The following is a 23,981-nucleotide window of genomic DNA, read 5'->3' on the forward strand; positions in this document are numbered from 1 at the left end:
AGGTAGGAGAATCACTTGAACCCAGGAAGTGGAGGTTGCAGTGAGCCAAGACGGTGCCACTGCACTCCAGCCTGGGCGACAGAGTGAAACTCTGTCTCAAAAAAAGAAAAGAAAAAGGTTCAGATGGTTAATTTCATGTTATGTGTGTTTTACCACAATTTAAAAACAATGCCCTCTGGCCAGGCACGGTGGCTCACGCCTGTAATCCCAGCACTTTGGGAGGCCGAGACGGGTGGATCACAAGGTCAGGAGATCGAGACCATCCTAGGCAACATGGTGAAACCTCGTCTCTACTAAAATACAAAAAATTATCCCAGCATGGTGGCATGCACCTGTGGTCCCAGCTACTTGGGAGGCTGAGGCAGGGGAATCGCTTGAACCCGGGAGGCAGAGGTTGAGGTGAGCCAAGATCATGCCACTGCACTCCAGCCTGGGCAACAAGAGAGAAACTCCATCTCAAAAAATAAAATAAACAACAACAACAACAACAACAAAAACGCCCTCCTGCACACCTACCTCCTGGGGAGAATGGCAGAGCCAGCACCCTTGACAGGAACGTGCCCCTGCTCCGTGCCTCTGGATGTGGTGTGGCAGCACATGAAATTCCCCAGGGGGACGTGAGAGGAGGCTGTGTGAGGATGCCAGATGGCAGAGCTGAGGGGCAGGTACCGTGACGAGGCAGGAGGAGGGGGCCCCACAGCTCATCCTGCCCCACGCACCTCACTCAGCCATGGACAGGGCCAAGCAGCAGCGGGCGCTGCTCCTCCTCCCCATCTGCCTCGCCCTCATCTTCTCCCTCACTGCTGTGGTCAGCAGCCACTGGTGTGAGGGGACCCGGCGGGTGGTGAAGCCGCTGTGCCGGGACCAGCCGGGAGCGCAGCACTGCATTCACTTCAAACGGGACAACAACAGCAACGGCAGGATGGACAACGACAGCCAGGCTGTCCTGTACATTTGGGAGCTGGGTGATGACAAGTTCATTCAGCGTGGGTTCCATGTGGGGCTCTGGCAGTCCTGTGAGGAGAGCCTCAACGGTGAAGGTGAGCAAAGCCTGTAGATTCTGGGGGTGACAGGTGCGGGATGTGGCAGGGGCTCTGGAGCCAGGCTGCCTGGGTTTGAATCCTGCATCTCCACTGACTGTCTAGGTATCCTTGAGTAAGTCCCTTCACCTTTCTGAGCCTCAGTTTTCTCATCTATAAAATGGGAATGATAGCAGTACTTACCTCCGAGAGCGACTGTAAAGATGAAATGACCAGATTCACATACAGTGCTTGCAACAGGGCCTGACACATTGCAAGTGTTTATTAAAATTAGCTTTTCTCATTTGTTCTTGTCACTGAATCCCTGATATTTAAAATCCGTTGGGAATGAAAGGTGGCCCTGACCCAACTCGAAGGTGCGTCCCTGTTATTTCTCCTGCACTTGGAATGATCTTGGATGGATCTTTAAAGACAGAAGAGTGTTTTTACCTCTCAAAGAATTGAGGAGGGAGGAATTTGACTCTTCCATATTAGGCAGCCTGGCCGTAAGCCCGCGTTCAGGAACAGAGTACTCTTCCCTTTCTGCTTGGGAGGCAAAACCTCCAAGGCGGAAAAAGGAGGAATCCTCCTCCCATCCCCATTTCTCTCCTGACCTCAGCTTATTACAGTCAATTTCTTGTACAGCTTTTTAACTTTTCCTGGCGTTTCTAATTGCTTTTTCTTTTTCCATCCTCATAGCATTTGTTTTTTGTTCCTGAGGCCTAAGTAAAAGGCAACGAGAATGAACCCCCTGAGGCCCAGCCTGGTGGCTCATTCCTGTAATCCTAGCACTTTGGGAAGCTGAGACAGGAGAATCGCTTGAGACCAGGAGTTAGAGACCAGCCTTGCAACGTAGGCAACATAGTGAGACCTCTCTTTACAAAAGGTTTTTTTTTTAAAAAGTAGCTGGGCACAGTGTGGTGTGCCTGTGGTCCCAGCTACTCCGGGAGGATCACTTGAGCCTGGGAGGTTGAGGCTGCAGTGAGTCATGATCGTGTGACTGCCCTCCAGCCTGAATGATAGAGTGAGACCTGTCTCAAATTAAAAAAAAAAAAAAAAAAAAAAGAAACACTCAAAGAGATGCTATATGTCCCTCCCCACCACCCTCTCTCCCAGTGGTGGCCACTGTGCGGCCGTACCCAGCCTGACTGACCCTCCCATGTATCCAGGTCAGTGCCTGTGTCTTGTGCTGTAATGTGGTACAGACACTGCAATAGTGCCTGGAGCTAAGGCTATTTAGGGATCTCCCCAGTTCCTCTCTTCTCTGGGAGTGCTATCTTCCTATGAGTCTCTTCTCTACCTTCATGGACAGATGCAAAAGTCTCAGGACCCTGCATCCTGGAGGATTTTCAAAACAGTTCCAGAATTTTGGTTTGGAAACTGTATTCGCCATACTTATAGGCAAATCGCTTGGGAAATTCCATCTTCTTTCCAAGTTCTCATACGAGGACTGCCTGTAGGACTTCTGTTTCCACAGCTCTATATAGGCGTCACACCAGTTACCAAATGTGTCGCCCAAGGAGCTTGTAAAAGAAATATCCAGGTGCCCAATTCTGGAGGTTCTAATTTAAGAGAGCCGGGGTGGAGTCTAGAGGTCTGTATTCTTTTTTTATTTTATTATATATATTTTTTTATTTATCTATTTTGAGACGGAGTTTCCCTCTTGTTGCCCAGGCTGGATTGCAACGGCGCAATCTCAGCTCACTGCGACCTCCACCTCCCGGGTTTTAAGTGATTATCCTGCCTCAGCTTCCCCAGTAGCTGGGATTACAGGCATGAGCCACTGTGCCTGGCCAAAACTTTTTTTTAAAGAAAAAGAATACAGGCCAGGCTTGGTGGCTCACGCCTGTAATCCCAGCACTTTGGAAGGCTGAGGCGGGCAGATCACCTGAGGTCAGGAGTTGGAGACCAGTCAACATGATGAAACCCCATCTCTACTAAAAATACAAAAAATAGCTGGGTGCGGTGGTGCATGCCTGTAATCTCAGCTACTAGGGAGGCTGAGGCAGGAGAATCGCCTGAGCCAGGGGGGCAGAGGTTGCAGTGAGCTGAGATCGCAACATTGCACTCCAGCCTGGGCAACAAGAGCAAAACTCTGTCTCAAAAAACAAACAAACAAAAAAAAGTTTTAACCAAGGTGATATTTACTCATAGACAAGAGATGAACTCATTTTGAAAAGCTACTAGGAAAAATCAACAGTCTCTTGCCCCTTTCTTCTCCATAACTTAGTCCCACCCTTCAGGAGAAATCACAGTTAACTTAATTATTTCTTCTAGTATTTTCTTCCATGTTTTCAAAAACTACGGTTACACAGCCATGGCTTCATCGTAGATGTGAACCTATTAACTTCCTGTTATAATAAATAGGATTTAACTTTCTCACACCACAACATCCCACATACCCTCTGTCATCTTCCTAATGAAGTCACATCGCTGCTTTATTGAAATCAGTAAGCCAATAATATATTTTGACTCTATCATTATTGTTCATTATAGCATCAAAGCGGGTGCTATGGTTATGTTTATTGCTGTGTTCAGCTTTTTGCTTTTTCTGGAGTTGCCCGTTGCCTCTTTGTTTCTGATCCTTATGGCACTGGTGTTTTATTCCACTCAACTCTGTTTTATCTGGTGGTGTTCGTGTTTCTAATAAGACACGCTAGAGTCAGAGGAGCCCACCTCAGTGTACATCAAAGCCCTCTGGAAAGAAGGGAGTCAGCGCAGTGCAGAGTGAATTCACCCACAGTCATTTCCTTGTCAGGCACAGGGCCAGGAGGAGGGGAGGAGAGAAAGGTGAGTGAGCCCCAGTGCTGAGAGCAAGGATCCAGTGGGAGAGACCCACCTAAGGTGCAAACAAACAAGGAAAAAGATGATAATGGTTATAACAAGGATGCACCTATGATATGGGTGATAGAGTTTGGATAAAATGTCATCCCCATTGTTAGAGGTGGAGCCTGGTGGGAGGTGATTAGATTGTGGAGGTGGATTTACCAGGAATAGTTTAGCCCTGTTCTTTTGGTGCTGTCCTTGCAATAGTGAATGATTTCTCATGGGATCTGGTTGTTGGAAAGGGCATGGTGGCTCACGCCTGTAATCCCAGCACTTTGGGAGGCTGAAGTGGGCAGATTGCCTGAGGTCAGGGGTTCAAGACCAGCCTGGCCAACCCAGTGAAACCCTGTCTCTACTAAAAATGCAAAAAAAAATTTAGCTGTGTGTGGTGGTGTGCGCCTGTAATCCCAGCTACTTGGAAGGCTGAGGCAGGAGAATTGCTTGAACCCAGGAGGCGGAGGTTGCAGTGAGCCGAGATGGCACCATTACACTCCAGCTTGGGCAACAAGAGCAAAACTCCATCTCAAAAACAAAACAAAACAAAAACAAGAAAAGTGTGTGCCACCTTCCCCCTTCTCTCTCTTGCTCCCACTCCCACTGTGTGATTGGCAGATTCCCCCTCTGTCCTCTGCCACGATTGGAAGTTTCCCCAGGCCTCACCAGAAGCTGAGCAGATGCCAGTGCTATGCTTCCCGCACAGCCTGCAGAACTGTGAGCCAATTAAAAGCCTTTTCTTTATAAACTACCCAGCCTCAGGTACTCCTTTACAGCAATGCAAGAACTGAGTAACACAGGAGAGGTTATTTATAGCTCTAGGCATAGGGAGGACCTCATAAAGGAGGTGGCCATTGTGCCAGGCCCATAAGGCTATGATTTTAATAGATGGAGACTGGGGATGAGAATGTTCCAGGCAGGCAGAACTGAGAGTGAGCCAATGTCTGAGGCAGCATAATTCAGGTATTTGCATCAGAACACAAGGCAGGGGAGAGGAGGAATCCTTAAGTTCTTATGGAAGAACTTAGCTCACATGGCTTTTCCATGTCACCTGAGACAGCTTCTCCTTCCCTGCAACATACGGTCTCTGTCACCCAAGCAGGAGGAACTGAGCAGACATTTCCTAAACAGAGATGTCCCAGGGAGACAGCCCCAGGGAGGTGCAGGGCAGCCCATGGCGAGGGTGCTGAGCATGCTAACATTCTAGCTCAGCCCTCTCCTCCTCATTGGGCCAGGTGTGGTGGCTCACACCTGTAATCTCAGCACTTTGTAAGGCTAAGAAGGGCGGATCACTTGAGGTCGGGAGTTCAAGACCGGCCTGGCCAACATGGTGAAACCCCATCTCTACTAAAAATACAAAAATTAGCCAGGGGTGGTGGTGGGTGCCTGTAATTCCAGCTACTCAGGAGGCTGAGGCAGCAGAATCGCTTGAACCTGGGAAGCGGGGGTTGCAGTGAGCTGAGATCGCACCACTGTACTCCAGCCTGGGCAACAGAGTGAGACTTCGAGAAAAAAAAAAAAGCCTCATTGGAGAGAACTGGAAGCTTGCTAGTCGTGATGTCAGGAGGAGCTAGGGCCAGAGTAGAACCTGAACTTGAAGACAAGAGTTGGAAAATTAGGCCAATGGGAGGAAGCTACTTCATCAGTAATCAGGGAGCTGGCAGGAAAAATCCGCATGGGCTGGGCTTGAGGAAAGTGTGGAACTGGATATTCCAGCAGGAGTGGGAGCAGCTGCAACCTGGCTACCTGCATATGGCGTAGGCCATAGTCACACAAACACTACACAGGTAGATGGTAAAAATGTCCCCACGATTTCTGATTAAAAAGTTGTCACTCAGTTTGTGTGTGTGTGTGTGTGTGTGTGTGTGTGTAACTCAGCGTGTGTGTGGTGGTGGTGGTGGCATCTTCTCAGCCTAAAATGAGCTGAAAGCAGGAGTAAGAGATGTGTGAGGCTCTTTCAGGCTCCTTCCTCTAGAGGAAGTCCCCTTGGCACTTCTGCAAACCCACAGAGTGTTTACTTCACACACACACACAGGCGCACACACACACACAGACGCACACACACACAGAGACATACACAGACACACATGCACACAGATACAGACACACACATGCACACACAGACACAGACACAGACACACACACACAGAGACACATGCACACATACACAGACACACACACACACCACACACAGAAGCACACACAGACACACACGCATACATACACACACGCACACACAGACACACGCACATACAGACACACACACGCACACACAAACACACACAGACACACACAGAGACACACATGCACACACGCAGACACACACACGCACACGCATGCACCTGCACATTTTTCTGGATCACACCACGGAAGGGTTTTTCCCCTACTGTCAGGAGCACACACTGAATCTACAGAGGGTTAGTGTGTCAGTGTCCTCCATGATTCATGGACAACAGCAAGGAGAAATCAAGGGTGTATTTCTTGACTTCTGTCTTCGTCCATTCTCTGTTGCTTAGAACAGAATAGGTAATTTATAAAGAAAAGAAATGTACGACTTACAATTACGGAGGCTGGGAAATCCACGGTTGAGGGAGCACATCTGGTGAGAGCCTTCTTGCTGGGGAGGACTCTTCACAGAGCCCCAGAGAGGTGCAGGGCGGCCCATGGCGAGGGTGCTGAGCATGCTGACATTCTAGCTCAGCCCTCTCCTCCTCTTCCTACAAAGCCACTAGCCCCACACCCCACGAGAACCCATTAATTCATGAATGGATTAATCCATTCACGAGAGCACAGCCTTCATGACTCGAGCATCTCTTAAAGCTCCCACCTCTCAATTCCACCACACTAGGGATTAAATTTCAACACGAGTTTGGGAGGGGACATTCAAACCATATAGCAACCTCTTTCTGACTTCTATGCAACTATATTCTTGTATCAGGACAGAAAGAGCTCTCAATAAGTACCTCACTGGATGTCCTCAAAGATTACTCCACAGAGATGCCTCTTTGTGAAAGTAAACAAAAAGTGTCTTGAAGTCCAACAAATTGGAAAAGATTCCATATTATGTTACATTTTCTTCTTGAAAATTCACAACACACATTAGCACATCAAAATCTCTGAGAAGTCCTCCGATACAGCAACTTGTTTAACGTTACATATACCAGTGTTTCCCCAAATTTATGGAGCACAGAAGAGACTTTTTATGTTTAATAAGGATTAATAGGCCTGGTGCAGTGGCTCACCGCTGTAATCCCAGCACTTTGGGAGGCCAAGGCGGGTGGATCACGAGGTCAGGAGATCGAGACCATCCTGGCTAACATGGTGAAACCCCGTCTCTATTAAAAATACAAAAAATTAGCCGGGCGTGGTGGTGGGCGCCTGTAATCCCAGCTACTCGGGAGGCTGAGGCAGGAGAATGGTGTGAACCTGGGAGGTGGAGCCTGCAGTGAGCCGAGATGGCACCACTGCACTCCAGCCTGGGCGACAGAGCGAGACTCTGTCTCAAAAAAAACAAATAAATAAAGATTAATATTCTATAAGACTATTGTTCAGTGGAACGCACTTTGGGAAAGGCTGATCTAGAACAGTAGAGCCATTTTACAGACAAGAAGACTGAGTTCCAGAGATGTAAGTCACCCATGACCCATGGAAGAGTATACAGGTAGGAGCTGATGGAGCTGGGCTTGGAACTCAAATTGCATAACGCTTAGCTCTGACTTTGCCTGTTACCCCACCATGCACACACCTTAACTGAAGGGCAACAACTTTTATAATTATCAGTGAACAATGCTGTGCCCATCAATTAAAAAAAAAACCTCTGCTCAATCACCAAGGCACATGTTTACCTATGTAACAAACCTGCACATCTGCATATATGCCCCAGAATTTAAAAGCTAAAGGAAAACAAACAAACCAACAAACAAAACACCTCTTCTCACATTTTACATATTTCTTGAAATAATAAGGTCATCCAGGTACACCTGGGTCTGTAAATATTGTCGTCACTTTATTAAGAAGGAAGAAAGAAAGACATCTTCCCCCGATCATCTCCCTCGGCCCGGTGTGCTTCATCGTTACCCCTAAAGCAAAAACGTTTAGAATGAACTAATAATTAACTAATTATTTTTACTTAATAATAAATAAATTAATACCAAACATGTTAGAGGACAAAACAAAAGCTATACATCAAGGAGTTACAAACTCAAATGTTTATAGGAGGTCCTAGCAAAAGTACGTGGAGCTGGGCTATGGGAATGCCGGTGACCTTGAACCTCTGTACGTCAGCTAAAGGAGCTCCTCTCGCTCACATCAGCTTCATGGTCATGTGTGCTTGTAAGCCCAATATGGTGTTATCAGATGCTCTGATTTTTCAAGGGAGGTAAGATGTTTGGATTTCTTTGTAAAATTTCTCAATTTTGAAATATCTTGAAAACATGGCATGAACAACAACAACAACAAAAAACAAACAAAAAAAAACATGTCTGCTGCAGAATCTAGCTGGGGCTCCAAATTGGGGATTGCACCACACAGGCATCTGCCATTTAGTCGAATTTGTCGCAAGTACTTAGGAGATTTGGGGCATAAGAAAGAAAAGGGCTCAGACTGGAGGGAAACGGGATGGAGCCCAAACAGTCCTTTGGAGATAGGGTCAGGGTCAGGGTCAGGAGGGGTGATGAGAGTGACGTAGAGCTGGCAGTGAGAGCCCCAGTCTTGGGAGGATGTGCCTCGGCCCTAAACAAGTCCAGGAAAGGGGCTTCTGGGCATCCGACTGCCCCAGCTCTGCTGCCCTGTGGGGCCTCCCTGTGTGTTTTCCTTCTGAATGGACTCCATGTCCCTAAAAGTTGACCCTCCAGGGAAGTACTCCCTTACCTGGAGTGCTTTTTTTTTTTTTTTGGACAGAGTTTCACTCTGTCGCCAGGCTGGAGTGCAGTGGTGGCACGATCTCGGCTCACTGCAACCTCTGCCTCCTGGGTTCAAGCGATTCTCCTGCCTCAGCCTCCTGAGTAGCTGGGATTACAGGTGCACACCACCACACCCAGCTATTTTTTTTTTTTTTTTTGTATTTTTAGTAGAGACGGGGTCTCACCATGTTGGCCAAAAATGGTCTCAATCTCCTGACCTCGTGATCCGCCCGCCTCGGCCTCCCAAAGTGCTGGGATTACAGGCATGAGCCACCGCGCCCGGTCACCTGAAGTGCTATTTTAAGACATCCTCTGCCCAAGCCACCTCCAAGAACTCTATCCTTTCTTCCCAGTGCCTAGAATGTCTTTAAAGGGAACCCACACCTTTGATCCCACAATCTGAAATGACAATTCCTGGCCCAGGCGGCACTTAAACACGAAATGTTCTTTTCCTTAGGTGAGTCTGTGAATCCACAAAATGTGTGGATTTTAGATTCTGTGCTGTTCTGCTAAACTCAAAAAGTTCAGGGCAGAGGGACCCAGGCACCCCATAAAGGATAGGGGCGGAGTGGGGGTCAGGGGAGAGCAAACTGACAGAGGATGTCAGAGTCAGGCACGGAAGGATTGGACGCCACTTCCTCGGGCTTGCTGTCCTGCTTGGCTGCTGAAGCACTCAAGCTATGTAACACCCGCCTCCCTGGCTTCATGGGATTTATAAAGAATTTTTCTTTTAATCCTTCTGGCTTTATTCAAAAGGAACACCAAAGATGAATTTCCTTTTCTGTCCCTTTTCTCCATTGCTCTCCACTGCATTAAGTCAGTGATGTAGCGGGACAGCGCTGGGCCCGGGCTCTGCGCCCTGAGCTCTAACACGGAAACTGTCTTGAGCAAGTCACTTTCCCTCAGAGGCCCTTGAACGCACTCCTGTAAACTGTGTGGGGATGAACCAGATGATTTCCCAGGCTCCTCCCACTCGACAGTCTATGATTCTATTTTGGGCTGACGTGTTAGTAGAGAGAGTGCAGGACACTCAGCTGGGACAGGACCCCAGAGGGTGACTTGCCATGGTCTCAATCCTCCATCTGTCACCCCCTAAACCAGAATTTGGTTACATCTTCACACCAAGTGGATATCCATGGACTTAGAATTTTAAAGGGAACTGCATATCTAAGGCTGTGGCTCAAGATTTTTTACCTGATGTGTGCAACCTGACAGATGACACTCACATACAAATAATATCTATCTCCCTGGAGCACATAAGTGAGTCTAGTGGCAGGTTCTGCCCAATACCTGGTACACACACAACGATTCTTCCCTTTCTTTCATAGTCAAGAAAGCATGACGGAATGCAAGCAAATGCGTGACTCGCCTGCTAAGAGTCTTAGTAAGAGACATGGCTCTGAATCTGCTCTCACTCATTTAAAAATAAATTGCGAACTTTGATCATTTCCCTTCAATAAGAAGCCAATTATTTTAGATTCATATCATAATGAATGCTATTTCCAAAGCTGAGAACCCCTGGTCTAAGACTTGCAGTATTAGTCCAGATAGGCTAGGGTAGGCTGCAATAACAAACAACCCCCCAAATTCCAGTGCTTTAAACCAACACATTTATTTTTAGCTCATTCTGTATAGACTTTTCAGGTTGGCAAGGGGTCTGTTCTCATTTTAGCTATTCAGGGACCCAGGCTGATGGAGAGTCCCTCTTGACATGGGCCTCTGGGATCACAGAGCAAGGGAACAAGAACCAAGGGAAAAGTCACTGGCTTTTAAAGCTGCTCAGATCCATCTCATTTTTGCTCCCAGTTCATTGGTCAAAGAGTGTTACGTGGCCAAGCCAGAGTCCAATAGGGTGGATTATATCAGGCTCCCACACAGAGGGGCAGCTCATGTCTCTGAGCAGTAAAACAGTCTGCACACTCCCCCTTCCTCATCCAGTTAAGGGGCTAGAAATTCACCATTTGCCCCCTGGTTGTGAAGTGTAGCTCACTTCTGGATGCATTCTCTTTATCTTTCAGATGAAAAGTGTAGGAGTTTCCAGAGTGTAGTGCCAGCTGAAGAACAAGGTAAATACCTTACTCGCACTCTGCCCACTAGCACTCCTCATAGCTTGGACTATTTTTATAGTTTTATTGGGAATAGGGGAAATGATGAGGGAGTCATTGATGATTTTTCCATGAAGTCAGGTCCAAAAGCTAGAACCGCAGGCTCTCTTCCTGTGCCCTATAGCCAGTGGTGTGCTGGCAAATGTTTAACAGCCAACTTTGTAGGGTGGATGGGAAGCCCTGATTGGCAGCATTCGCCGTGTTCCATGGTGTAAATATTTCCACCGTAGCCAATTTCAATTGCAAGATGAATGCAGCTCTCGGTTGCAAGATGAACACAGAGCTGTGAGATGAGCTTCAGCACACCACTGCCTAGAGCAGTTTTTTCTTCTCTCTAAAGCTCCCTAACACTCAGTATCTTTGTAATTACTTTCCTGGTGTCTGTTCTCCCAGCTGGAGTAGAGGTTTTGTGAAGGCATGGATCACGTCTATTCATTGCTGTGTCTCCATTACCTAACTTGCCTTAGAGGAGTCCTTTCGCAAAGATGAATTCCTTTTCTGTCCCTTTTCTCCATTGCTCTCCACTGCCAACAGAGCTCCTTGAAGCCACAGGTGGGATCCTCTCCAGAAAGTAAACAAGTGGCTTCCACAGAAACAAATGAGGTTTTGGTACCTGCAGACAGGACTCGCCAACTCACAGACCCTCCGCCCCCATGTTTGTGTAACTTTTTCTTGCAAAAGGCAAAGATGATATCTCCTGGTAAAATCAAAACATCATGGTGAGAGGTGAGGCTAGCTGGACTTCCTGGGTCGAGTGGGGACTTAGGGAACTTTGCTGTCTTACAAGAGGTTTGTAAAACGCACCAACAGGAACTTTTCTGTCTTAAAGAGGTTTGTAAAATGCACCAATCAGCGCTCTGTAAAGTGCACCAGTCAGCGCTCTGTAAAATGCACCAATCAGCACTCTGTAAAATGCACCAATCAGCAGAATTCTAAAAGTAGCCAATCGCAGGGAGGATTGGAAAAAGGGCACTCTGATAGGACAGAAATGGAACATGGGAGGGGCCAATAAGGGGATAAAAGCTGGCCTCCCCAGCACCCCCCCCCCCCCGCCACCCTCTTGGGTTCCGTGCTGTGGAAGCTTTGTCCTTTTGCTCTTCACAATAAACCTTGCTACCACTCACTTTTTGGGTCTGTGCCACCCTTAAGCGCTGTAACACTGACCGCGAAGGTCCGTGGCTTTGTTCTTGAAGTCAGTCAGACCATGAACCCACTGGCAGGAACCAACTCCAGACACAATGGTAGTTTTTGAGCTTGGGCATGGAGACCCCCAGCACCACTCATATCCTCACAGCAGGGTTTTGCTTAGTTTCCCTGCCCCCACCCCACCCCACTCAGCTACGGGCAATCCCTATAGCCATCTCTTTCAGCCCTGAGGAGTGCCTTTCCATTGCCAGCTTTCTAAGATTCAGCAGAGGCATCTGTGATTTCCACTCCAGTGTGTCTATTTTTCATGTTTTGTTTAGAAGTGAACTAAATCAAAGGAATGAACAATTTAGTACTTCTGAATTAGAAATGTCCAGCGTTTCTAACATCCCTTTCTTTGGCAGGTGTTTTGTGGCTGTCCATCGGGGGCGAGGTCCTGGATATCATTCTGATACTGACAAGCGCCATCCTCCTGGGCTCCAGAGTGAGTTGTCGCACTGGGTTCGACTGGCTCAGGGTGGATGCCTTGGTAGCCATCTTCATGGTGCTGGCAGGTACTTTCCAACAGCATCCTTGGAACAGGCTGCCCCAGAGGGAAAGCAGAGTGTCAGGCTGGACATGCTCATTGCCAAAGAACAGGCTGGCTCTTTCCCATCAATGGCCATTTGAGCAGGGCAGGTGGTCCACTGGATAAGTCACCAATGAATTCCATTGGCTGGGGACAGTATTCTTAGGGTGACAGATGAAAAGGGGTTAGGCACAGATAGAAAGTGAAATTTATCCGTTTGTCTTTGTCACAACCAGGGAAGAGGGTGCCCTGGCTCTGACAGCTGGCATCACTTCACTGAAAACAGTACTTAGGCATGAGTCTGTGGCGGGATCCTGCCCAGGGGCAGACGTCTCCTTAATGGGTGTATGACCTCAGGCAAGTTACTTAACTTCTCTAAGACAGAACACTATAATGTATCTCAAAACACTTTGGCGATGACTAAATAAGAGTGCACCTAGTATAGAAGAAGTACTCAATAGATGGTAGTTTTAAAAAAAGTATCCACATTTGGTATAAATGTTCCATAAAAATGAAGAACTCCTTTTTTTAGTTCTACTTCTGTGTTCTCCAAGTAACTTTTAAAGCCACTTAATTGGGTCTCCTAAGTGGGCCTTTGCAGAGAGAAAGAACCCTGAACAAATGACTTCCTTTAGTCCTCAAACTGGATACGAGAAGTTACTCATGTTAAGTTAATCATGTAGCAGGCCAATTTGTACATCATTTTTGTGCTTGATAAGTGTAATACATCTTTCCTAAGTCCTTTTTTTGTAAAGTCCCTTTTAATTATTTTATTTTACTTATTTATTTATTCATTTTGGGATGAGGTCCCCCCAGGGTGGTCTCAAACCCCTGCGCTTAAGCAATCCTCCCTCCTCAGCCTCCCGAGTACCTGGGATTACAAGTGCATGCCACCATGCCTGCCTCCCTCAAGTCTTATCCTCAGTGAATGGAATGATAAAATCCAATTTCTGATCTTCTTAGGAAGGAAGCAGGCCGTGGAGACTCCTGCCCAGGTTCTGTCAGGTCCTCCCCGATTGTGTCTTTCTGGATGTCTCTTCAGTTTCAATTGTGGGAAAGATGTCCAGCGGAATGTTTAAGGATGACTACATGCAGATACATCAAAAGGATTTTATGAATGCTAGAGAGCTCCTTACAGCCAACTCATGCAGCGTAGAGTTCTTCCATCATGTGTCTTCTTAACTGTGACTCACAGAGCTTTCCTTGCGCAGGGCTCCTAGGCATGGTGGCCCACATGATGTACACAACCATTTTTCAAATCACTGTGAACCTTGGACCAGAAGATTGGAAGCCTCAGACCTGGGACTATGGCTGGTCATATTGGTAAGTTGCTTGGTCATGGTGCTCAAGTCCTGGGGGATCAGGAGAGATGCACATAAAGATGCACATAAGTTTTGTAGGATGACCAACCTTGGTCATAGTGCCAGCATCTGCCAGTATTGTGACTTTGGGTTAATTCTGTGACCCATCTGTAGCCCAATTCCCTCATCTATAAAGTGAAGATACCTGCCTCAAATGTTTGTATAGGGATTTAAAGAGATTATGTTTATAAAACTCTTTGCACATAGTGAAGTCCCCGAGAAATTGAACATTGTTGATGTTCAGTTCTTAAACACAGTGTGGGAGGAAGTGTCTTGATCTATAACCCTAATAAATACTTCAACTGTGGGAGACCCAGCCCCTGTTTCTAATGCAAAGACAAGGTCATGACATCAGAATTCTGTCTGTAACTGACTCGACCACATTATCCAAGACCACAGGGGTTCTCTTTGATGTGGACCTCTGAAGCATATCGTATCTTAAAAATAGATGTACATAACTTACATTTTCATCTTATATAACAACCTCTTATGTTACTTTCCTCTTTGTAAAACACATAACACGTTCAGGGCTCACTCCCTCATCCTACTATTCTAGGATTCAGTGAACGCATGTGTGTTACTGTGAGCCATATGCTTCGTGAGTTGTTAGAGTCTGAACTTTTCTTAGTCTTCGTCTTCCCAGTCTGAAGATGTTAATTTTTACAAATGTTTCTCTGGGCACCCTGTCCCTCCACCTGTTTGTCACTTAGCTACCCCCCTTTGAATTAGTGCTATTGGTGCTGAGGGGCTATCACTGGCACCTTACACAGTTGAGAGTGTAGTTGCAGCAGAGCTCAGATGAATTGTAGGTGGATTCTCAACTCTGGCCAATTTGTACTGCACTCCTTTTGCTATGGATAGAAGCAAATTCCAAACACTAAAGGAGCCTGAAGAATGGTCTGTTTGTTTCCAATATCATTTTGTTTTGTTTTTGTTTTCTATTACTTTCAATTACTTAATTTTTAGCAAAAGAAGTATATGTAAATGGTTGTTAAACATCGAATAGTACTAAACGTAACAATCTATCAATTCCATTCTCTCCCTGTGCCACCCTTCTGATACCCACCAAGTTCATTCTGTTTGTGCTTAGTAAACCAGTTACTGTGATGATAGGTCTTACAAAAGATTTATTCACAGGGCAGATAAAACATTTATTCACAGGGCAGCCCAGTAAGGAGGTGGGAGAACAGCTCTCAAATCCGCCTGCCTGAAGATAAGACTTTGGGATATTTATGGGTTAGAGAAGTGGGGTGGTCTAAGGCAAGAGGAAAGGTGATTGGCAGTGGGGAAAAATAAAGTCACTGGTGATCTGTGCAAGCATAGTCAGGGTTCATGGCTCTTCACAGGATGCATGTTCAGAAAATGGTAGCATTAGCATGTTCTGAGGATAGAGTTTTTGGCTTTCTGACATCAAAAGGCCACCTCTCAGGCACTTGCACAGGATCAGCTGAAGGATCAGTGGTCTCAACCAGTTTGAACTGGATAGGAGCTGCCCCAAGTTCCTGAAAAACAACTAAGCAACCATTACCATGGTGACATATACATCAGAAATGTTATCTGTAAGGAAGCCAGTGAAGGTTAAGTTATAGAGTTTAGTGGCGTGGCTTTTAGCTATATGAGGAGGAAAGAAAGCAAGCAACCAAAAGCAAGCAGCGCAGGTTAGGTTTGGTGGACCTAATCAGATTAGCTTCTCAGTTTCACTTCCAACCCCCAAAGCCCTCAGTTCTCCTGCCCTATTACAGGCTGGTTGCTGCCTAGAGCTGTCATCATGAGACTTCCCTGCACCACTCCCTTATCTTGGAATGCTGTTTCTTAGGTCCCATTGCATTATCTTATTTAGTTTACATCTACCTTTTCTGGAAGCACATCCTTCAGTAGCTTCCTAAGAAAGGATCCAATGAGAGATAAGTTATTTTACTCCTTGCATGCCTGGAGATTCAATACTCCATACTTGATTGATCGTTTGACACAGTGCAGAATTCTCTGTTGGAAATCATTTTCCCAAAGAATTTTGATGGCTGTACCCCATTCTCTTCCAGCATTCATAGTTTCTGCCAAGAGTCCAACACCATTCTGATTCATGTGCCTTTGTAGGTGGCCTGTTATTTTCTTCTCTCTATGACCAATGTTCTGAAATGTCATGATGATGTCCTTTGGCAAGGATCCTCTTTTCTCCACATTCATCCTTCATCTTGTGCTTGGGGTGGGGGTGGGGAGCCTTTAATCTGAATATTCATGTCCTAGAATTACAGTGATTTTTGTATTTGTATTATTTCTTTGATTATTTCCTTTCATCAATTTTTTGTTCTCCTTTTAGAAAACTCTTGTTAGTTAGATATTAGGTCTTTTGGGTTTATTAGTCAAGGATCTTATTACTTTCTTTATATTTTGTTTCTCTTTTTGTTATATTTTCTGAAAATTTTTCTCTGCTTGTCTTCCAGCCTTTCTATTGAATTCTTATTTTGGACTTATTTTAATTTTCCAAGCTCTTCCTTGTTTTCCAGCTGTTCCTTTTTCATAATATCCTGATCTTGCTTTATTGATACAGCATCTTCTTTTCTCGTATTCCTCTGAGGATATTAATCAAAGGGTTTGGTTTTTGTTGCTGTTTTCTTTTGTTCCTTGTGTTATCTCTTTCCTTTAGAATTCTTTCCCCTCCCCACTTTGTTGTTGGACCTTTCCCCCAAACATTGGCATCTTTGATTGTCAAGGATAATTGGAAGCTCTGGAGCAGGGCTGGTATTTATCTACTGGTAGGCTCTTTTGTTGTTGTTTTGGCATGTGATCGGGTATGGCACCATCTATTTTATCTTGGAATTCCACTCCACAAAAACACACACAAATATCAGTTTGTAGAGGTTCTTTCCACAACCTGTCAGTGTCTTCAGAAGGGAATCATCCAGTATCCGCAGGAAGTGGAGTAAGCTCGCATGCCTGGCTGATAATTTCTGAGGTTAGGCATAGGAAAGGGCTGGACAGCTTCCCACTCCTGTGCAGATTTCCATACAATCCCATTTTCAGACCAGCCCCCTTCCCTGCCTTCCATTGGGCCTGCTGTCTCTGAATCCGGAGCCTTTCCTTCCGTTCACCTTCTCCAGAGAATAAAACTTTGCTCTTCTAGGGGAAAGGGAGGTGGGGTAGAGTGTTTGTGGTAAGGAGGAGACCGGGGAAAGGGCTGCATTTTTTTGTGCTGTATTTGTGCCTCAAGGTTCTGCACCTCTCAAGGATTCAGCAGTGCTGATATAACAGGCATCCTTCTTGTCTTGTGGGTGGCCCTCATTGCAGACACTTTCTGTGTTGCATCCCTCACTCCATGAATTAGTCATCCCTCTCCCAGCCGCTTCCATACTCTCGTGTCTCCTCTCCAATTCTCCTTGTCCTTGTGTGTTCACACTAGTACACATCCCTTTACTCTCATTTCAGTGGGGGTGTGGAGAGATGCAATGAGTTTCTGCCCTCATTTAAACCAAAATAATCACCTGCTTAATGAAAACACGAAGCAAGGCCAGGCCCAACGCAGAACCTTGGCATATGTCCTTGGTTAACTGAGGCCACAGCATCAGGAGGCAGCAAAGTCTCGCAAGTCAGCCAGCAGTACCTGGACTCACGGGGTTTGCAGCCGCATCCAGGATGTCCCACTTTCTAAATGGTGGTCGTGGACAAGTTGCTTAACTTCTCTGTGTCTCAGTTTCCTCATCTGTAAAATGGAGATTATTATAGTGCCTCCATCAGGGGGTCGCTGTGAGGTGTTCAGTTAGATAATCCGATGCCCATCACAGCATCTGGCATACACACAAGACTGTTTATTATTGTTAATCTTATTATTATCCATTGGGAAGTGTCTCTGGTTAACCCTACATTTTGCTTTTCTTCTCTAGGTTGTTCTTTGTCCACCACACAGCCCTTCTCTTTGTCTCATAATAATGCAAACATTTGAACACCCTTTGGTATAAAGTAGATGCTAATTACCATGTTCCCAACACAGTGCTGGGTTCTATGAAGGATGAAAAGTATAGCCCATCATCTCAGTATGCAACGGGCTTACAGTCTGGATGGGGATATAAGAATAATGATGCTGGTCGGGCGCGGTCGCTCATGTCTGTGATCCCAGCACTGTGGTAGGCCAAGGCGGGCAGATCACCTGAGGTCAGGAGTTCAAGACCAGCCTGGCCAACATGGTGAAACCCCGTCTCTACTAAAAATCCAAAAATTAGCCAGATGTGGTGGCACACGCCTGTAGTCCCAGCTACTCAGGAGGCTGAGGCAGGAGAATTGCTTGAACCGGGAGCCAGGGGTTGCAATGAGCCAAGATCACGCCATTGCACTCCAGCCTGGGTGACAGAGAGAGACTCCGTCAAAAAAAAAAAAAAAAAAAGGAAAGACACCAGTGCCACTGTCCTGGGTTACAGCCAACAACAGCAATAATCTGTAAACTTCTATGCAACAGATGCTATACTAAGTATTAATACTTCCCACGCATTCACTCACTGAATTCCTCACAGCCACCCTGGTGACAGCATTGATATTATTCCAGTTTTGCAAATGAGGAAACTGATTCAAAGAGGTAAAGCAACCAGCTCAAGGTCACATGGTTAATACAAGGTGGGGCCACGGTGCAAAGCCAGCACAGTGACTCCAGAATCCATTCTCTTAACCCTTGGGCTAAACAATACATTGACTAGACTCTGGGATTTGTGATCCAAAATGCAGGTCCAAATTGAGTAGAACGAGGAGCTGTTGTTTTCTCCAGATTGACCCCCAATCTGGAGAAAACAGGAAGTCCTGGAATCACAGCCCTCAGCCCTTTCCTAATGGTGCCTTCTGTTGACAGCCTCGCCTGGGGTTCTTTCGCCCTCTGCCTGGCTGTGTCGGTCACGGCCATGAGCAGGTTCACGGCAGCCGGCCTGGAATTCACCGAGAAGCAGAGGGCACAGAACAGCAGTCGGCACTCTCAACACAGCTTCCCGGAACCCGAGGCTTCAGAGAGCGTTTGGAAGACAGGAGCTGCTCCTCACCCTGCTGAACAAGCCTTCAGGAATGTTTCTGGGCACCTCCCACCAGGAGCCCCAGGCAAGGTGTCCATATGCTAGCCAGTGTCCATGGCTGCCACGTCTGCACAGGCAAACAAGCCAGGCACTGACACTCAAAATGTACACCCTGCCTCTGGGTTGGACTTCAGGAGACTGTTGTCCAGGGAAAGCTTCCATCCCCACCCCTCCACATCTCACCTTTTACTAAACACCTTTGGCTTCAGCCTTTGATTCCTGTTAAAATGCCAGCACCTTGAAGTGAGATAATGCTTACTGAAGATATCAACCATTGACACTCTAGTATAAAAGAGAGCTTCTTAATGACAGTGAATTTGATAAGGATACCAAAGAAAGAGGGAGGATGCCAGTACTAAGGGAAGAGAAGTTGAAGAAAGGGGAAAGCAAGTCTTTTTAACTACAAGGGATGCAAAATGTGCTGTCCGCATAGGTTTGTTGAGAGAAAAATCCAGAAAATGTTTTCTCCTAATTGACACACACAATAAAGTATGTGTGGCTATCACATACTTTCTTTTTCATCTGAATCAAGAAGACAGAAATTTCAAAACATGTTTCCTGTTATTTTTTAAAATATTTATTCTTGGAAATTTTGTGTTTCTACTCATAGTAAAATCAGTTTGGAAGGACAGTCGAATGATAGAAATGAAAACACAGTCAAATGGAATGACATCTTATCTTAGGTTAAGTGGAACACATGTTTGAGTTGTTCTGCTTAAATTAAATCGCCAGCCACTTTTGCTTCTAAAAATAAACATTACCAAACATGCAGGTCTTATTGGAGGCAGTGGTGGGTTGCAGGATTCCTAATACGGTCATCTGCAGTATTGTATCAATTCATCCCACGTCTAGCTACCATGTTATTCAGGCCACAGGTTGTTCCACACATAATTTGATTTTTTGAAAAAAGAAAGGAGCTCACGCCTGTAATCCCAGCACTTTGGGAGGCCGAGGCGGGCGGATCACAAGGTCAGGAGATCAAGACCATCTTGGCTGACACGGTGAAACTCCGTCTCTACTAAAAATACAAAAAATTAGCCGGGTGTGGTGGCTGGCGCCTGTAGTCCCAGCTACTCAGGAGACTGAGGCAGGAGAATGACGTGAACCTGGGAGGCGGAGCTTGCAGTGAGCCAAGATCACGCCACTGCACTCCAGCCTGGGCGAGAGTGGGAGACTCTGTCTCAAAAAAAAAAAAAAAAAAAAAAAGTGGGGGGGCGGGGGCGGTGGGCGTAGTGGCTCACACCTGTAATCCCAGCACTTTGTGAGGCCGAGGTAGGCAGATCACTTGAGGTCAGGAGTTCGAGACCAGCCTGGCCAACATAGTGAAACCCTGTCTCTAGTGAAAAAATATATCAAAAATAGCCGAGCATGGTGGCACACATCTGTAATCCCAGCTACTCAGGAGGCTGAGGCAGGAGAACTGCTTGAACCTGGGAGGTGGAGGTTGCAGTGAGCGGAGATCGTGCCACTGCACTCCAGCCTGGGCAATAGAGTGATACCCTGTCTCAAAAAAAAAAAAAAAAAAAAAGAGAAAAGAAAGGGACTGCAAACTCTAGCAACCTTCAATATGTCCTTGCTCAGATCTATTTTAAAAATTATATTCATGTGTTTTGTAAACATATCATTTCTGGGAATAAAAATCCAATGAAAATCTGTTTATGCTGAACTGTAACACTTATACTGTCATAAAATAAATGAAAAAAAAAATCCAGCTACCTTCGTGTTTGGGGCTCAAGGTGAGCACCTGCCTGACAAACATTGGTTCTGTGGAATTTTGTGTTTCATTGCACTAAGCATATATGAAGAGATAGACAATGGATTCTTGCTGGAATAAGCCCAACCCAGAGAATGTCTGCTGGGGTTCCCTGCGCCATGTGCTCACCTAGAGCAGGAGAGTTTGTACCCACAAGCCTCTGCCCTTGGCAGTGTGCAGATTCTTTCATGTCGTTTTTCATCCCTATGTATTCATGTAGGCAGGTCCCGTGTGACTGTCATAATATCAAGTCAAAGTCTCATCTTACAGAGAAGGAAATACACTGGGGAGAAATTTCACTGAATTCGCTCTTGTGAAAAACACCTGTGAACACTGTGGCTGAGGATGCCAAGGAAGAAATAAACTTTTAAAAACTATTTGGGCAAGTTTTTATTTTTATCTATTTATTTTCATAATCAACTTTTATTTTAGGTTCGGCAGGGGGGTACATGTGCAGGTTTGTTGCATGGGTAAAGAAATAAATTTTTGGCTGGGTGCAGTGGCTCACACCTGTAATCCTAGCACTTTGGGAGGCCCAGGCAGGTGGATCACCCGAGGTCAGGAGTTCGAGACCAGCCTGGCCAACATGGTGAAACCCCATCTCTACTAAAAATACAAAAAATCAGCCGGGTGTGGTGGCAGATGCCTGTAATTCCAGCTACTTGGGAGGCTGAGGCAGGAGAATCGGTTGAACCAGGGAGGCGGAGGTTGCAGTGAGTCGAGATCGTGCCACTGCACTCCAGGCTGGGCAACAAAAGGAAAACTCCAAAAAAAAAAGAGAGAGAGGAAGGAAGGAAGGAAGGAAAGAAAGAAAGGAATTTTTGGAGCCATGTGAGGGCAACTGGCATCATCAGATGATACACTTGGCCCCTGGAGAACAAAGCCAGTGGTCAGTCAGACACCAGGGCAGGACAGAAGGTGACTCGTCACTGAGGCTCAGGTCAAAAACCATTCTTTGCTACGTCCTCTGAGCTCACAAGGCACTTTGCTTCCTTATAAATGTTTTAAATGTCAATTTGATCGAAGTATAACACACGGAGTGAAAAGTATACAAATCACAAGTGTACAGCTTCATAAATGTTTAGGAAGTGAACACGCCCAGGTATACGCGCTCCACCTCAAGAAACAGAACCAAGGCGCCTCATTTCATCTATCTTTGCTGCAATACACACCCAGTTGGATCTTCATTTGGTATAATGAAATCATCTCTTTTCATCTTCCCCCCCTCATACATGCTACATTTTTCTATGCAAGAACAGTTCTCTGTACCCTCAGCATCTAGAACAATGGTTGGCAAATGGAAAATGTTATATTTGTATATACTCATATGTATATGTAAACCTATGAATATGCATGTGTATACACACACACAGACACTGTCAAATAGACTCGTTTTTAGCTTTCTATGGGAAGTAATATAGCTCATGATTGACAGCATGAACTCTGGAGTCAGACAATCTGCAGATACTTCCTGGTTCCTCACTTTGACCTTGAGCAAGCCACTCAATCTCTCTACGCCTCAGTTTTGTTACCTGTAAAAACAGTCCTCCTATTTTTTTTGTTTTTCTGAGACGGAGTCTCGCTCTGTTGCCCAGGCTGGAGTGCAGTGGCGCAACCTCGGCTCACCGCAACCACCATCTCCCAGGTTCAAGTGATTCTCCTGCCTCAGCCTCCTGAGTAGCTAGGATTACAGGTGCCTGCCACCACATCCGGCTAATTTTTGTATTTTTAGTAGAAATGGGGTTTCGCCATGTTGGCCAGGCTTGTCTTGAACTCCTGACCTCAGGTGATCCGCCTGCCTCAGCCTCCCAAAGTGCTGGGATTACAGGTGTAAGCCACCCACCTGGCCCTCCTTCCTATTTTGAGAGCTGTGAGGACTAAGTGTGTTAGTGTATATGAAGATCTGAGAACGATGCCTGGCACTTGGCACAATGGAACGATTCACTGCTAGCATCTGCCGAGTGCAAAGCCCTGTTAGGTCCTGTGGGTGACAAAGAGATGCTGCGGAGATGAGTCTTTGTCAATGAGTTGGGGAAGCACTGGTGAAAGGCTCAGTGACCACGTCTGAGAGAAAGGCAGGATCAAGTGAGTGCAAACCCGCCAATCATTTTTAGCCTGAAAGTCATCGGTCCTTAGATAATCAGTCGGTGAATTTTATCAGGTGTTTACAATGTTCTGGGAACTGTGCCATTTCTCCTGGAAGGAAGGAATCAAAACCCCTTTCATTTCTGGGAAAGAGAATGCCCGTTGAGGTCAGTTGTCCAGGTCTACTGTCTGCTTATTACACCCACAGACAAGGCAGTCTCCAGGGTGTCCATTGTTCTAAACGACAAACCCATCATTAAATGGAGCCAGCGCTGGTCCTGAGTGATCTTCCCCAGCCAGGTTTGGGGAACTCAGGAGCAAGAGTCCATGGTCCCTCTTACTAGGCAGCAAAGAAAGATGGCCACTGACTCAAGGTGGTTGGGCAGGAATGAACAAGGTGTTCACAGAGGAAGAACTGAGAATGCAGTAGTCTGACTCCAGGAAGTCAACAATTTTTCCAGAATTCGTGAATTCAGCCCTAAACTTATTAGATTGGCTCAGAGTCTGCATGACACTGACAGCTTAACTGCCTTTCTGGTAAACCCCCTTGGAACCACCTGGGCTGATAGGGACTTCTCCGCAGACCAGGAAAACATCTGTTGGCCTATTTAATGAGACAGGAATTAGGTTTGCTCATGTAAATATTTTTGACTCATTAAACACCTCTGAAGAATATGTGTATATAAAGCATGGTGCGGGAGGCACGGGAGATACAAGGCTCTGCCCTGCCCTCAAGGGGTCAGCTATAGAAACAAGTTAGTGTTGTGTGGCAGGTGGGGTGATGTGGAGGGTTGTGGGAAGATCGGAAAATTGCCAAATTATCTGAAGGTTAAAGGACATTTCAATTATGTAGATGCTGACCAACATCGCCAGTTACTCGTGTTAAGTCTGCATGGCATCTGAAAGACAGAATACAAAAGTGGGGCATGAGGAACTCAGGTTTTTTTTAGTTGCCATATGACACAAGAGTGAGACAACATCTGCACAATGAAAATTTGGGAGAAAAGAAAAAGAGCAATTTGACTGATCAACATGGTGAAACCCTGTCTCTACTAAAAATACAAAAATCAGCTAGACGTGGTGGCCCATGCCTGCAATCCCAGCACTTTTGGAGGCTGAGGCAGGCAGAACACCTGAGGTCAGGAGTTCAAGACCAGCCTGGCCAACATGGTGAAACC

The 23,981-nt window shown here is 46.1% G+C and overlaps 1 protein-coding gene across 1 annotated transcript; it reads left to right on the forward strand.

Annotated features, from left to right (window-relative positions):
- Positions 1 to 730: 730 nt before the first annotated feature.
- On the forward strand, positions 731 to 19,010 carry GSG1L2 (GSG1 like 2). The gene is made up of 5 exons (XM_030799981.1): positions 731 to 1,040; positions 10,759 to 10,806; positions 12,396 to 12,545; positions 13,771 to 13,882; positions 18,752 to 19,010. The coding sequence occupies exons 1-5, from the start codon at positions 731 to 733 to the stop codon at positions 19,008 to 19,010; spliced, it is 879 nt and encodes a 292-aa protein (XP_030655841.1).
- The last annotated feature ends 4,971 nt before the right edge of the window (positions 19,011 to 23,981 follow it).

This window comes from Nomascus leucogenys, chromosome 19 (genome assembly GCF_006542625.1).
Source record: "Nomascus leucogenys isolate Asia chromosome 19, Asia_NLE_v1, whole genome shotgun sequence".
NCBI lineage: Eukaryota > Metazoa > Chordata > Mammalia > Primates > Hylobatidae > Nomascus > Nomascus leucogenys.

Excerpts from the sequence above, each read along its gene's own strand:
- GSG1L2 (XM_030799981.1), top strand. The coding sequence starts at position 731 with ATGGACAGGGCCAAGCAGCAGCGGGCGCTGCTCCTCCTCCCCATCTGC. Across the intron at positions 10,807-12,395 it reads AGTGCCAGCTGAAGAACAAG|GTGTTTTGTGGCTGTCCATC; the intron begins GTAAATACCTTA and ends TTTCTTTGGCAG. Across the intron at positions 12,546-13,770 it reads CATCTTCATGGTGCTGGCAG|GGCTCCTAGGCATGGTGGCC; the intron begins GTACTTTCCAAC and ends TTCCTTGCGCAG.